The sequence below is a fragment of the Gobio gobio genome, assembly GCF_949357685.1.
Source record: "Gobio gobio genome assembly, chromosome: 22".
NCBI classification, from domain to species: Eukaryota; Metazoa; Chordata; class Actinopteri; order Cypriniformes; family Gobionidae; genus Gobio; species Gobio gobio.
The window spans coordinates 43,440,855-43,457,417 of record NC_137118.1 but is presented as its reverse complement, the minus strand read 5'-3'; the positions used below and the strand labels follow the sequence as shown (position 1 = coordinate 43,457,417).

The window sequence follows — 16,563 nt, the reverse complement described above, 5'->3', positions numbered from 1 at the left end:
TGGCATACTATGTACACTACCTTTCCTGAAATACAATTAATATTGTCATCATTCATTGATTTCATGTTAAAATAATATACAAATTCACTACCCTCTTTGAAATACAATAATCAGTAAAAAAGAATCATAAGATTAATCTGGAAAAATAATCGTTAGATTAGTCGACTAATCGAAAAAATAATCGTTAGATTAGTCGACAGAAAAAATAATCGTTAGTTGCAGCTCTACATGGTATTATAATGTAGGCTAATACTAAAAGTAAAATTAAAACAATGCTATCTTGATGCAAAATAATGTAAGTGGACTTTTTTTGGTGATTTTTATATATTAAATATATATTACACACACAAAATAGTAAACACACATCAACAAAACAAAACAAAACTTCAATTTAATGCACAATTGTGTAGTAGTTGGAGAACAGTTCTTCCCCACGGTTAATATCTCTTAGCGACACAAGAACAACACAGCGCAAAGGTCTGAAATAGAAAGAAATATTAAATTAGGAAACGTCCGAATGTCTTAATAACAGCAGCACATGCACGCTCTCTTGCCTTTGAGTATCAGCTCTGTATCTAACATTAGGCAGGAACTGCCGGAGCTCGAGAGGAAATCCATCCGGCACGTCAAATTCCTGATAGCACACATTCGCAGCTTTCTCTGTGGATGACAAGACAGATCATTCTCAAAGATATTCCCCTTTATAACTGGACAGTGAAAGGTTGAATTGTTCACCCTGACTGACCATTAGAGCAGTTGTTGACGTACTGTCCCACTGCGAGAGGGTTCACAGAATGAGCCGCCAACCAGGAGCTGTCACTCAAACGGAAGGGACCCAACCTGTCCCGCCCACTACACGACCTGTGTCAACACATTTGATTTGTGCTTCATAATGCACTGTAAAAGCATTAAAGGGGATCTATTATACCCCTTTTCAAAGCCTGGATTTTTTTTAAATCTCTACTAGAACAGGTTTTCCTGTTTAAATATTGATTATTTCTCCATATTCTCATTGTTGCGGCTCCTCTCGTCCCAGTCTGTCAGTAACGCTCTGTTTAGTTCCTGTCTCTATGAAGCCCCTCCTTCTGAAAAGGACACTGCTCTGATTGGTCGGCTGGAGCAGTGTGTTGTGATTGGTCAAGTGCTTCGAGCGTGTTTGGGAAATGTCCCGCCCCTCACCATAACCGGCAGTTTCAACCATAGATATCCATAATAAAGGCTAGATGTCTTACGGCGGAGTCTCTAACGTCATCGGCGGCGGCCATCTTGTCACAGGCAGGGCTCTGTGGTGCCTGATGTAATGCGAATTATTGACACAAACACAAATACTCTTATCTCACTGAAATCTTGACGGATTTACAAATGGTTTGGTTTCTTACAAACGTTATTAACGTGGCTATAATTATGGATGCTTGAACAAATTATGAATAATTGTTCATAAGTATGCAGTGTCATAACTACATCTCTGGCGTTTATAACAAACCAAGCAGTTTGAAAATCGGTGGAAAATTGAGCAAGTTATGGTTATTTAAACAGTGCAAGCACCATTAAAACACAATGTTACGAGTGAGCGAGCTGCCTGTGACAAGATGGCCGACGTCGACCTTCATTGGCCAGCAGTGCGGATGAGACATCTAGCCTTTATTATGGATATCTATGGTTTCAACACACTACTAACTAACTCAACCAGGCCCCGGCCCTTTATTCTGCGTATGAATTATTATTGAAATTAGGAATATTGTGACGTGTTCGTTCCCGGAAGAAAACTCAAGACTACAATGGAGGCGTTTCAATTGCCTCTGGAGGGGCTTTTTCATGCTCAAAATGCCACATTACACTCTAAAGATGAACATGCAAGCAGAATAGGAGCCCTTTAAGCTAGCAGAACGATGATGATGATGATGATGATGATGATGATGCTCACCGGTACACTATCTTGGACAAGGCTTTGTCATTGCCATCAATCAAAACACCATCTATGCATCTAAATAAAAATGGATTTCTGATTGACTGAAAAAACACCGGCTCATCTGCCTGATAGATGGTTCCTGAGAAAGAGAAACATCATAATAACTCTTATGAAGAACTGCAACAGATTGACAGACACATATAACCAACATCAATATTGAGCTTAAAAATCATTATCAGAACAGACAGAAGTCAATTATACAATCATATTACATTCAGATATTTATAAAGGAGGAAAACTACAGGACAGAACTAGAATAATCCGACTTTATAAGACACGATCATAAGTATGAGATTGTATAGACAATATTATTTATATATTATTTGAAAAGATAAATTGTGTATTAACCACTAGAGATTTACTGTCACCGATTCAGTTTTAAAAATATTTAATATCATAAAAAATATTTGTGTCTACCTCCACAAACATACACATGTATTTTTATGTATTTATTTATTTTACTTTTATATATACACACATTTTTCTCTTTCTGTTCAAAAATTATAGGTAAAAAAAATATTTAAAAAAAAATAATAAATAATAAAACCCTGGATTGTCATCATTCTGTTTGATGTTTCAAATGTTGTCTTTCGCTTTTCATGTCTCCAGTATATATAATAATTATAAATAAAAGCAAGATTATATGTATTTATTTATACAACAGTTCTTTCTGGTTCTCGAATCTGATTGGCTGAGCACCTTTTCCAGCCGTGATTTACGATTTACTAATACGACGATTTACTGTCACCGATTAAGTTTTAAAAATATTTAATATTATTAAAAATATTGTCTACACTACACAAATATATACATGTATTTATTTATTTTACTTTTATATATGCATATCTCTTTCTGTTAAAAAAGTATAGGTTAAAAAAACAAAAACAACCTTGAATGTCATCAGTCTTTGTTTCAAATGTTGTCTTTCACTTTTCCATCATATATATATATATATATATATATATATATATATATATATATATATATATATATATGTGGAAAACTATATATATATAATAATTATAAATAAAAGCAATATGATTTATTTATGCAACAGTTCTTTGAAAAATGCTACTGTTGTTGTGTCACAAAATGTAACAGTTTTTTTTTTAGGCGAGAATGTAGTTATTTAGACCTCAAATATATGACTCATATATAAACATAGCACCTATATTTTGTATTACCTGATACTTTTTCAGGATTCTGTGATGAATAAAAAAGTAAAAAATAGAAATCTTTTCTAACAATATAAATCGTTACGATCACCTTTTTATCGATTTAACACATCCTAACTGAATAAAAATATTTTTTTCTTTCAAAACATATATTTATTATATTTAAATGTTGTTCTTTTTAACATTTTATTCATCAAAGAATCCTGAAAAAAGTATCACAGGTTATAAAAAATATTAAAGGAACACTCCACTTTTTTTGAAAATAGGCTCATTTTACAAGTCCTCTAGAGTTAAATAGTTGAGTTTTACCGTTTTTGAATTCATTCAGCCGATCTTTGTATCTGGCGGTAGCACTTTTAGCATAGCTTAGCATACATCATTGATTCTGATCAGTCCATTAGCATCTCACTCAAAAAATTACCAAAGACACTTTCAATATTTTTCCTATTTAAAACTTGACTCTTCTACAGTTACATCGTGTGCTAAGACCAACTGAAAATGAAAAGTTGCGATTTTCTACACCTATATGGCTAGGAACTACTTTCTCATTCCTGCGTAATAGTTGCGGATCTTCATGGCCGTACCATGGCTGCAGCGGCGCAATGATATTACAGCGCCTGAAAGTAGCCCAGCTAGGTAACTTTCAATGTGACCGGCACTGAGTTTGTGTAGTTGCAGAGAAAGTTTCAGGCTTGCAGCCGACAAATTGTGTTGTGGATTTAGCTGTGTGATTAGCCATGGTTCTGTGTGTTGTAAACGGCTGTGATAGTAAGTCGAAGGTGTAACTACCACCATGTTTCACAGAATACCAACGAATCATTGCGCCGCTGCAGCCATGGTACGGCCGCGAAGATCCGCAACTATTACGCAGGAATGAGAAAGTAGTTCCTAGCCATATAGGTGTAGAAAATCGCAACTTTTCATTTTCAGTTGGTCTTAGCACACGATGTAACTGTAGAAGAGTCAAGTTTTAAATAGGAAAAACATTGAAAGTGTCTTTGGTCATTTTTTGAATGAGATGCTAATGGACTGATCAGAATCAATGATGTATGCTAAGCTATGCTAAAAGTGCTACCGCCAGATACACAGATCGGCTGAATGGATTAAAAAATAAAATTATCAACTATAACTCAACTATTTAACTCTAGGGGACTTGTAAAATGAGCCTATTTTCAAAAAAAGACATTTACATTGATAATAAATCATCATATTAGAATGATTTCTGAAGGATCATGTGACACTGAAGACTGGAGTAATGATGCTGAAAATTCAGCTTTGATCTCAGGAATAAATTATATTTTAAAATATATTAAAATAGAAAACTTTCCTGTAGCTCAAAAAGTAGAGCATGGCGCTAGCAACGCTAAGGTCATGGGTTCGATTCCCAGGGAAAGCAAGAACTTACAAAATGTCAAATGTGTACCTTGAATGCAATGTAAGTCGCTTTGGATAAAAGCGTCTGCCAAATGCATAAATGTAAATGTAGAAAACGACTATTTTTAATTGTAATATTTCAGAATATTAATGTTTTTTTCTGCCTTGGTGAGCAAAAGAGACTTCTTTCGAAAACATTAAAAATAGTAATGTTTCCAAACTTTTGACCGTGACTGTATGTTTATAACGGTTATTATTTAAATGAGATGACTGGAATCTGAACTGACGCATGACGTCATATAAAGAATTACCTGGATACATCGCTACGACACTTCCTTTCGGCGCGTGTCCTCGCGTGATAAACACGCCGGTTCCCGCGAACTCCAGAGAGCTGCGCTTCCGCTCGATCATGAAGCCCAGAGTGTCCAACATCACTGTACAGGGACGAGCATCCCGTGTCTCCATCTCTGCGTTAGTGTAAACATGTTGTTTAGAGTTGGGGAGTAACCGGAGAAGTTCACTCTGATTCTTCAGGTCATTTTTCAGGAGTTCAGTGAATAAACACACGAGAGATTCGGACACATCCTCATCCTGAAGGAACTTGTCCTGGGATCGGTCCTTCACCTGACGAAGAGTTCTGGGAAAATAACACACACGCTGTGATTGTGAGCAGGGCTAGTGTTGAGCGAGCCTGAAGCAGAACTGAACTATACCTCTCGTTTTTCTGCAGGTTTAAAGCTATCCAGGGAACAAATCTGTGCCTGTAGGATTTCCATCTGACCTCAAACGCTTTAAAAAGAGCTTTAATCATGTTATTAATTTACATCAGAGCTGCATGCGCGTGTTTCTGTAGCGCACTAGTGTGGTCCGATTCACTAATGAGTCGTTCTTTGATGATTCGGTTGAACCGATTCGCAAAGCTCTTGTACTCTTATGAAGAACATTAAACACAATCAAGTATTTAAGAATATGGTACTAACCCGTGGTATTTAACTTCTTATTTCCTCACTACCAAAATAACACATTAAATCAATACCACGCCGGGACTTTTGTGAACCGGTTCACTGAAACGAATCGATTCGCTAAAAATGAATCAGATCTCTCCACGCTATGCTACACTACCGCCACCTAGCAATCGGGAGACCTGTGCGATTATAAAAACTAAACAAATTAAAATATTAAATGTATTTGAATTCTCAAATGTCACGTGTTCATTATTTATTTGAAGCGCTTTAGATTTAAACATCAATTTAATGCCGTCTCTCTTTTCACAGTCGCTTGGTGCTCTTTGTAACAAAGTATTATCTAGTGCAACTAGTCAGAGAGGGCAAACTCCAGTTCTTCCTGTGTAGTTAAAGTATTCTAAGAGCCTCTGGACCTGACCTATATATATATATATATATATATATATACACACACACACACACACACACACACACACACGCATACATACATACAGACGCACACACACACACGTGCATACATGCACACATACACACGCACACACACACATACACACATACATACATATACATACATACACACACGCACGCACACACACACACACACACACACACACACACACACACACGCACGCACACGCACACACACACACACACACACACACACACCTAATTATCTTAATATATATTAAATGAATTATTAAATTATCTTGGTTTTAACTAATATACCCATTCATACATGCCTGAAAACGTGTATGTATTTACATATATATAATACATACACGTGTTTTTAGGCATGCTTATGTATGTATCTCTGTATGTACGGGTATATCAGTTAAAAGTGTTAAGTTAATGTAAGCAGGGTTTGTTTTTTTATAGAAAAGCCTTTATAGGGACCTGAGGTGGAAATTAGCATATGCTATATTTTCTCTATGTACAATTCATAATTTTAAGCTCTTTGGCTTGAGTCATATTTTTGTATGGTCTCCATTTAAATAAACAAAAAATGTAGTAAAGCTGTAAATGAGAAAAATATTAACTAGACCCATCGTACCTGGCCAATTAGAGATAACATCTAGGCCACTAAGCTCCGCCCACTTCAATCAGCGCGCTCTATGTTGCTGCTCGCTTTCGGATTGGAGGACGTAGGGGAAAGGGCGTGTCCTTTCCGACATACTAGAATGTGATTGGTCCGTCATCAGGCGTCTGCAGCAACAGCAGAGATGGACGTGCTGGTGAACCGCTCCACTTCGGTTCTGCGTTCATTTCACTAACCGTCCGTTGACGTACGTGATCATTAGCGCGTTTAAAATCCAACGGACGCAGTTCGTCCCTTTCCACCATAGGATCTCAAGCCAGCAGAATGGCAGGCGCGGTGGCTGGCAGCCGGGGCTGCGTGACGCTCCGCGGCGCTCAGATCCGAGACCTGCTGGACTCGAAGCACAATGTGCTGTTCGACTGCGACGGCGTCATCTGGAACGGCGAAACGGCCGTGACCGGGGCTCCGGAGGTGGTCAGTCTGCTCAAGCAGCGGGGCAAACGGGTGTTCTTCGTTACCAACAACTGCACCAGGCCGCGGGAGAACTACGTGCAGAAGTTCAGCCGCCTGGGCTTCACGGACGTGGCGGAGGAGGAGATCTTCAGCTCGGCGTACTGCTCCGCCGCGTACCTGCGCGATGTGGCCCGGCTGCAGGGGAAGGTGTTCGTGATCGGCTGCGGCGGGGTGATGAAGGAGCTGCAGGACGCCGGGGTGCCCGTGCTGGAGGAGGATGAAGCCGCCGACCGGGAGCCGGGCACCAGCATCTACAACTGCCCTCTGGATCCGGATGTCAAGGCTGTGCTGGTGGGATATGATGAGAACTTCACCTTCATGAAGCTGGCCAAAGCCAGCTGCTACCTGATGAACTCTGAGTGCCTGTTCCTGGCCACCGACCCGGACCCCTGGCACCCGCTGAGAGGAGGCAGGATCACCCCGGGTAAGGCATTGATCATGAGGGAGGATGTGGGATGCTCAGTGCAGTTCATGTGATACTTATTATACAAATCAGACCTGCAAGATGAGCTTCTCATGATACATGTTCTGTTCAGGTCACATTTCACCTCAAAAGTCTCATAATTATATTTACATAATTATTATATCCCACAATGTTTCCAAAATTAGTGCTGTCAAACGATTAATCGCATCCAAAAATAAAAGTTTGTTTACACAATATATGTGTGTTTACTGTGTATAATTATTATGCATATATAAATACACACATGCATGCATGTATTTAAGAAAAATTTGGTGTTTATAATATTGACGTATGTATATGTACTCGTGTGTGTATTTAAGTATACATACAAATTATACACAGTACACACACATTAATAAAAGTTTGTTTACATAATGTGTGTGTGTACTGTGTATAATTTGTATGTATACTTAAACACACACACGAGTACATATACATACATCAATATTATATATAAATATAACACATTTTTCTTAAATATATACATGCATGTGTGTATTTATATATGCATAATAATTATACACAGAACACACACATATATTATGTAAACAAACTTTTATTTTGGATGTGATTTAATCGTTTGACAGCACTATATATATATTTCTCTTTTGGTAACACTTTACTTTACAGAGTCCTTGTTGTTACATGTACTTACCGTAGTAATAACAGTAAATTATGCATAATACATGCAACTAATCCTCAACCTAACCCTAGTAAGTACGTTACACTGTAACAATGACACCTTAAGATAAAGTGTAACCTCTCTTATTTGTGTTGTATCTTTGCTGTGTTATTCTAGCTATGCAAGTCATCATAATTATCTCAACTACTAGCTATAATTACAAAAAGTAATTTTTTTTTTGCATTTTTAAGGAAAATAAAGCCTATGGACTATTAATATTTTTCTTGTAACGTTATTTTGTAACAGTTTTCCCACCAAAACTCTCATACAGTGATTGTTGACATTTTTTTAATAGCATAAATTAAAGTCATTTTTAAAATGACAATAATTAGAGTTTTGTAAATGTAAATTTGCTTAGTTGTCATTAAAATACGCAACGTAAATCATTTCGTCAAACAAAATACTGGATTCACACAATCCTGGAAAACCTTACAAAATAGATTATATCATTTCTATAATCAATAGAAAGATTTTCTCTTATGTTCCGTTCTGAAGTACTACATGTGTTATTAGAAATATATAGTCTTTGGTCAGTCATAACTACTGGAAAAACAAGGGATGCACCGATATTAAACTTTTTGGCCGATATGATAACCAATAATTCTTTACATTTGATAATAACCGATATATTGGTCGATAAATCTAAATCCAAAATTGTGTATAATTTTTGAGAGCCTGATTACAAAAACAAAATCCATGTCCTAAGCACACAATTATGATGTTCTCATTATGATTTTATGTAGCCGATATGACAGACTTGAGCTGCTCATGTTGCTCTGAACTGTATTTTCATTTTTTGATGTGATTCCAATCATATTTCAAGCAATTAAAAACCATCATGGTGATCAGTGCGTATTTAAAGTGTCTCAGCTGAAGGAAATATCAGCCAAATTTTCATATCGAGCCAATAACGATAAAATTGACATATATCGGTCGAATTTCCAAATGGAAACCTTAATAAAATAAATAACAATAAAATTATATATATGAGATATCTTAGAGAGAGAGAAAAGTCTATTTAGGACTAAGATTTTAAACACTTTTTTCAACCAAAAGTCTCATTTCTGTAAAGCAATAAATAATAATAATGCTTTTTTTTATCAGCATAAAGGCATAATTGAAATTATAATAGTTTTAGGTGTAAATGTGCTTAATTGTCATTAAAATACACAATGCAAATCTCTTCAAGTAAAATATTGTCTTCTCACAGTCCTGGAAACCTTAAAAATATGCAAAATGATAGAACTCTGTTGTAAGGGTTACATTTATTATTAGAAAGATTGGCATAAATCGAGTCCTTACTTAATAAAATAAATAAAAATTTAATTAAACATATGAGATATCTTAGAGAGAGAGAAAAAAGTCTATTTAGGACTAAGATTTTAAACACTTTTTCCACCAAAAATCTAATTTCTGTAAAGCAATAAATAAATAATAATAATAATAATGCTTTTTAATTTTTAATTTATCAGCATAAATTAAAGGCATAATTGAAATTATAATAGTTTTAGGTGTAAATGTGCTTAATTGTCATTAAAATACACAATGCAAATCTCTTCAAGTAAAATATTGTCTTCTCACAGTCCTGGAAACCTTAAAAATATGCAAAATGATAGAACTCTGTTGTAAGGGTTACATTTATTATTAGAAAGATTGGCATAAATCGAGTCCTTTTGGAAAGGTCATGGAAAATCTATTGGTCAGAGAGTGTGTAAACCTGCAAATAACTTCCCTAGTTTGTTTTGATTGTGGAGTGAAATGTGATGGAACAAAACATATCCACATCTAAAAGACGACGATCATCTGAAGCATAATCCTGGCTGAAATATTATCGAGCATGAACAGAGCTGTTGTTGGGGGTCAGATGACTCTAGAAGGTTTCATTGTGCTGGTCATTCTGTGCTCCACAATACCCGTCGGGTCAGTGAATGACGTGTGAAATCTCACGGGCAGGTTCTGGGAGTCTCACGGCCGCTCTGGAAACGGCCAGCAGCAGGAAGGCCACGGTCATCGGGAAGCCCAGCCGCTTCATGTACGAATGCATCGCCAGTCAGTTTGACCTGGATCCGGCGCGCTCGCTGATGGTCGGCGACCGTCTGGAGACGGACATTCTGTTCGGCAGCAACTGCGGGCTGTCCACCGTCCTCACGCTCACCGGCGTCTCCACGCTGGAGGAGGCGCAGAGATACAGAGACAGCCAGGCGCCCGAGCACAAGGACTGGGTGCCCGATTACGTGGTGGAGTCCGTGGCCGATTTCCTGGAGGCGCTGGAGGAGTAACCACACAAACGCCACCACTGTATCCGCAGTTTCAATCCCGATGCTGTTTCTCAACATGTACGGTTAGAGTCTCCACGGCCTGGTGAACATCACCCCATGAATAGTCACGTGTCCGTCATGAATCCGGTGATGTGGATGTGTTTGACACACCGGACGCTCACCTTAAATGTTCTGCTGAAGTGTGAGTAAATGCTGACCGAGTTCTGCTTGAATATACCATTGCAAAATCTTATTCTATTTTTGAAAGGTCGTAATGTTTAAGGGGATTTATTTATTTTATTTAAAATATAAATAAATAAATAATGGAAATAAAACCCCCTTATATAGTATTACCTTAAATAAAATAAACAATTAGGAAAAAAAATAAAATAATGAAATTGAATTTAATTCAGGGGATTTTTATTTGATTTTGTGTTGTTATTATTGAATGGTTTGGAGTGTTAGTAAATGATGACTGAATTAAGGCCTGTACACACTGGGACGAATATCGCGCGCGCTTATCGCCAGCGTTTTTCGTGACGCTTTTCGGCGCGTCTTGAGCGTTCACACCCAAGCGATTTTCACTGGCGATGCGCCGAGTGAACGTGCACATTCAGTAGATGGCGCTCCCGGACCGGTACACAAGGTGGTGCTGTGGCACTTTACGCTTCTGACACTCGCTTGTCACAGAGAAGAAGAAGAAGGGAGACAGTATTTACGTGCTTGACAAAACCACAGATATATTATGTCCAGTGTTGAGGGTAACGCATTACAAGTAACTTGAGTTACGTAATAATATTACTTTTTCCAAGTAACTAGTAAAGAAACGCATTACTTTTCAAATTTACAAAAAAATATCTGAGTTACTTTTTCAAAAAAGTAATGCTAGTTACTTTTTCACATTAATATAAAATCAGTCAAATGCAAAATCAGAGTACTATGCAAACCTCCAATGATTAAATGTTAAATAAAACAACTATTTTTATGCATAATCTACCTTTATATGTAATTTACCAATGTCTTGCTGCTGACCTTTGATGATGAAAATTATTAGATTTTTTTGTTTTTATTGGTAACTTTTTTCTCCTGCATCCTCTTCTACTATTATCCAGAATGGCAGCAGAGCTGCGCCCTCTACTGTTCATGCGTGAGTTTGCATTTTTACCTCTGCCTGGGGCTTATTATTTATATTTTGGTATGAAGAGGTCTTTACCGTTGCACAAAAATATAACTTTTTTTTGTTATAAACAAAAACAAGCCCAGGCCAGGTGAGAAAAAGTGACGCAAAAGTAGCGTAACGCATTACTTTTCTTAAAAAGTAACTAAGTAACTCAATTAGTTACTTTTTAAGGGAGTAACGCAATATTGTAATGCATTACTTTTCAAAGTAACTTTCCCCAACACTGATTATGTCTATGGCCAAAACCATTCACACACTTTTTGCTAACTGGCAAGCAGCATTAGCAGCTCATCTTCTTCTTTGTCTACTGACTACTTCTTCGTCGTATCAATGTGTGCTCGGCAATACCGTTTTGTGCTTGAGCGCCACCAAGTCGTGTTTTAATGTCACTTCAGCAGCTCCAGGCATGTGAACAAAAGCGCTGATCTCATTGGTTGGCTAGTTTTTAACGCGCCGCGTCAAAATAAAAAAACGAACCCGAGGCGTATTTTTTAAAAATGACGCTTTTACGCCTGGCGTTTTGCGCGCCGGTGTGCACACTCACATTGGCGCCCTTTGTTTAGTCACGAGGCGCTAAACGTCGGCGATAAACACGCGTGAAAATCGTCCTGGTGTGAACAGGCCTTTATACGAATATATTACTCAAAAAATAAAATACCCATAATAAATATTTCTTTTCAAAATAAAGTAGATAAGAAATGTTTTGTGGTATTTTAATTTTGAAAGGTAAAAAATAAAATTCCCTTATTTATTTTTTTCATTTTATGTTATTATTGAAAGGTAATGATATTTTCAGTTGGGGTGTGACGAGGTCTCGCAATATTAAAATGTGTCGAGGTGAAAAGCGTATCGTGATATCAGTTGAGTCTGGGGCAAAATCTTTTACAGAGCCTACATCGTTCTGTCTTTTACTGGATATAATTCATACTCAAAAAGTAGAACTGAAGAGACATTCATTACAAGATGATTAGTTATATTTCAAAATGCACATTGTTTTGTATTTTGTGACTTTCAGTCGAATAAAAGACTAATTTTCCAGTCATATATTTCGTCATTGAAGATTTCTTAAAAACAGTGTTATAATATCATCTCATTCTTGTGAACCCAATATTGTGTATCGTTTCGTCTTGTGAGCCAAGTGTATCGTCACACCCCTAATTTTAAGGGATTTTATTTTATGTAATTTTAGTTTTGAAAGTTAATAATAAATGAGATTTGTTTTTAAGTCCCTGTAAAGTCACAATTAAATGAATTAGTCACACCACCCAGCTCTTAACCAGTTCTTAACCACCCAGCCAAATTTGAATCTCAAAAATATCCGCCAAGTAAATACAATAGCCTATCAATAAGCAGCATTCTCTGCTCTCAAAAGCTGGGGGCGTGTCTGCTGTCAGCGCTGAAACCACGCCCACTCGCTGGGAAAGCTGCCGTAAGCACACAAGACAACACTCGCGTACAGTTCTTGATGGCACCAGATGTTGGCGGGACGGGAGGATGAAGGCACGGGAGATAGTCGGTTCGGCCCCATTCTGCAGCAGATTATCAGCGAATCCCAGTTATCTCCGATGAAAGTTTGTAAAACTATCTGGTGTAAAGTCACTGCAGAGGCAGGTGTTGGTGGTGATCCTCAGCTCTCCATCAAGGCGATGTTCACAAAATTAATCCCCCTCTTCTTGATATCATCCTTTTTGTTTTGTAAACGGTTAAGTTATAGGCTGTAGTAACTAACAGAAGTGACAGTAAATCACAATTGAGCGGGCGAACTGATGCGAATGTAGCCTGACGTCGTTGTCATACTCAATTCTAGTCAGAATATGAGTCTGATGCTGCTCCGTTGGGCTGTGATTATGGGGCGTGTTTCAACCGAACCAGGAGAGACCTCAATTGGATATACCTACAACCAATCAGAGCAACGGAGCGAAGCGTTAATTGTCAAATGTCAACAGAACTCAACTGCACAGTGTTGCCAAGTGCGCGGTTTTCCCGCCGGCTGTTTTTCCATTTATGTCCATTCAATTATGTGATATTTAGACCCAGGAATGCGAATTTTAGCGGGCATCCCTGCCAAAAAAAAACACATTTTACCCCCAAACGCCATGTTTTCCGGAGAATTAAAGTAACAATCGGGCGGGTTTTGTTGTGAAAACTTGGCAACCCTGTCTGCATGCACGCCAGAAAAAGTAGAAGAAGATAAGTGTAAACAATGTTTGCCAGTGTTGTAAGAATATAATATAAGAATTGAAGGATACACGGAGTACTTACCAACACGATCATCATTTCTGAGAGAAACAGTAAAGGTGAACGCATATACGAACAAGTTCTCCGTTTAGGTTTTAGAACAAATTCAACCCAAGCGCTCTTTGGTGACGTGGATGATAAGGTCACTGTTGATCATCTTTCCATCATCGTATAAAGCCCGCCCTGACAATTTGATTGGTCCGAACAGCTCTGGTTCCAGCATAGTTGCTCCACAACGGATCAAGTCCAGACCGAACTTCCCGAACTCAAATGTTGTGGGCGGGGCTAAGTTCGGCTGGCATCCAGGCTAAAGCGAATGTGCTCTAGTTATGATTGTGTTATGGGAGGGGCCAGGCTCGAGCCACCATTTTAGCCCCGCCCCAAAAAATCCTGAACACCGCAATGGTGAAAACCTGTTTAACGGTCCACACTCCACAATTCAGCACTACACAGTTCAGTCTTTATAACGTGTTTCAGCAATACATTTCTAACATTTATAATGGGTTTAGAAACAAATTTCAGAGTTGCCTTTACAGGGACTTTAATTGAATTATTATTTGAGTTTTATTTAATGCGGGAGTGTTGTCAGACTAATCCACAGCAGTATATCAGAAACAAACATCCGCGAACGTACCACTAACAAATGAAAGATCAGAAAGTCATTTGTGTTTGAATAAGCAGCGTGTGTGTTAACGATTGACTCAACTGACGCTCGGCGGGGCAATATCCCTAAAATTTGATATCTCAATAATATTTCCAAATTTTTACGATAATATATATCTCGTCATTTTTTTGCTATAGAAGAATTCATGTTGATTTTCTTTTGCCCCAATAAAAAAAATAGAACAGCTTCTTTTTCAACCAACATTCAAAAATAGTGACCACTAACTACTTTTTATTAAGTTAATTTTTAATAATTTTCTATATCCTGTCATTTTATATCGATTATCGCGATATCACTAATATCCGATATATCGAACAGCCCTAATTCTGCTTCACTGTCATTTAATATTCATAACAACCGGTCAGAAGACAATCAATCTTGATGCTAACATTAGTTTGACTTCACCTCCTCGTGATGAAGTAAACGGCTCTGGTGATTAGTTATGTCTAGTTAGAAAGCACTGTGCCAATCTTAGTAATGGGAAGGTTTTATAGTGGAGTTATTTCGGTTTTATGTGCCAACTTGTATGTGTATTTATTTTGAATCATATTTATTTGGATTTAATTAGTGTTGTGTTTGACTGAGGTATGAAGTGCATATCTGGATGAAACCTGTCTTGACTACTACTCACTTGTTTGTTGATTGGGTTTCAACTGCCTTCATTAACAAAAGTGACCTTTTCTACCAAAGTAGTTGGTGTGTTTGAGAGCTGTGTGTTATTTGCAGTGTAACATGGATCGTTCAGTGGTTCTGCTTCATGTAAAGCTCACAGCACAGCGTCTATAACACGTCTGTGAAATATAGAAAAAAACATCTGCAAACAATCCATATAAACCCACTGAATGTGAAGCTGCATGAATGAGAAATACATCTGATGTGGTGATCTAAAAAGGCTCATCTTGCTTGTATTTAGTCAAGTGTTGGTTACAAACTGGAGCACATTTTATGATGATAACTCGGATCCTGAGTGATGTTTCGTCATTGTTCATTGTCTTTAGACTCTGTGTCCATAAAAACTTCTGATTCTGAACAATAATTGTATTGAAGGGGAAGCCAAACGTCTGTAAACGCATCTGACGTAAACTGTGAAATGGTTTGACATTGATTTAATGCGCTCTGTGATGTGAATTTTTTTTTTTTTTTTTTGAAATAAAAATATGCCTTGTATCTGGTCATCATTATTGTCTGCTCAACGCTTTTAGATTAAATGCAGGGAAACTCTTTACAATAAGGTTTCATTAAAAATGAATTAACAATGAGAAATACTTCTAAAGCACGTGGTAGTGTAACTTTTGGCCCTCTAGCGGTTAAATAGCAAAAATGCACGCATGAAGCGGAAGAATTTTGTTTTGGTTGTGCTTCGGCTCTGCGTGAGTGCGCGGATGAATATGATTCTCATAACTAAAAAATGCTTTACAGTGAAGTCGGTCAGACCGAGAGTTAAATATGGCAATTTATCTGTTCAATAAAACACCTTACTCACATTAGTAGTAAAAACCTATGGCACTTCCACACTATCCAAACGGAAGTAGCCGGAGCAACCGTTCTATGAGAACAGCACGCGTTGCATATGTACGCAATTTCCCGCGAAAACCGCCCTGTCAGGTCTAAAATCGTCTAAAATATAAACACTTAAATGTTTATCATAGTTAATCACGGTGAGACAAAAACACGTTTTGGCAGAATTGATTATGTATTGACTCACTGTTTAAATTTGGTTAAACATAAATAGGGACATTTTTATGTTTATTTCAACATTTGCTATAATTCCCTATTAAATCAAAAGTTGTATCTGTTAATAGAATTTAATGGACCCGAGCGAACATTTTGTATGAAGTTGTATTTATTAACTAATATTAAAGAGGATTAATACATATTGTGTACAAAAAAAAAACTATTATATATATATATAATAATCAGACAGTGTTATATAAATATGCCTTGTTAACGCATTATGTTAACTAATGGGACCTACATATATTTCAGTAATAGTAAATTCCTTCAGAAAGTTTATTTTTAATGGTAGTTAAAAAACTGGTGAACATT

At 37.2% G+C, this 16,563-nt stretch overlaps 2 protein-coding genes across 2 annotated transcripts; one reads left to right on the top strand and one right to left on the bottom strand.

The window, feature by feature from the left end:
- Positions 1–312: 312 nt before the first annotated feature.
- setd9 (SET domain containing 9) lies at positions 313–5,398 on the bottom strand. Its single transcript, XM_079805107.1, has 6 exons — positions 5,232–5,398; positions 4,830–5,155; positions 1,925–2,048; positions 746–861; positions 555–660; positions 313–479 (listed from the first exon to the last, which is right to left on the bottom strand). Exons 1-6 carry the CDS (start codon positions 5,327–5,329, stop codon positions 392–394), a joined length of 858 nt encoding a protein of 285 aa, XP_079661233.1. The 5' UTR covers positions 5,330–5,398; the 3' UTR covers positions 313–391.
- A 1,262-nt stretch (positions 5,399–6,660) lies between these two features.
- On the top strand, positions 6,661–10,812 carry pdxp (pyridoxal (pyridoxine, vitamin B6) phosphatase). Its single transcript, XM_079805106.1, has 2 exons — positions 6,661–7,456; positions 10,131–10,812. Exons 1-2 carry the CDS (start codon positions 6,844–6,846, stop codon positions 10,454–10,456), a joined length of 939 nt encoding a protein of 312 aa, XP_079661232.1. The 5' UTR covers positions 6,661–6,843; the 3' UTR covers positions 10,457–10,812.
- The last annotated feature ends 5,751 nt before the right edge of the window (positions 10,813–16,563 follow it).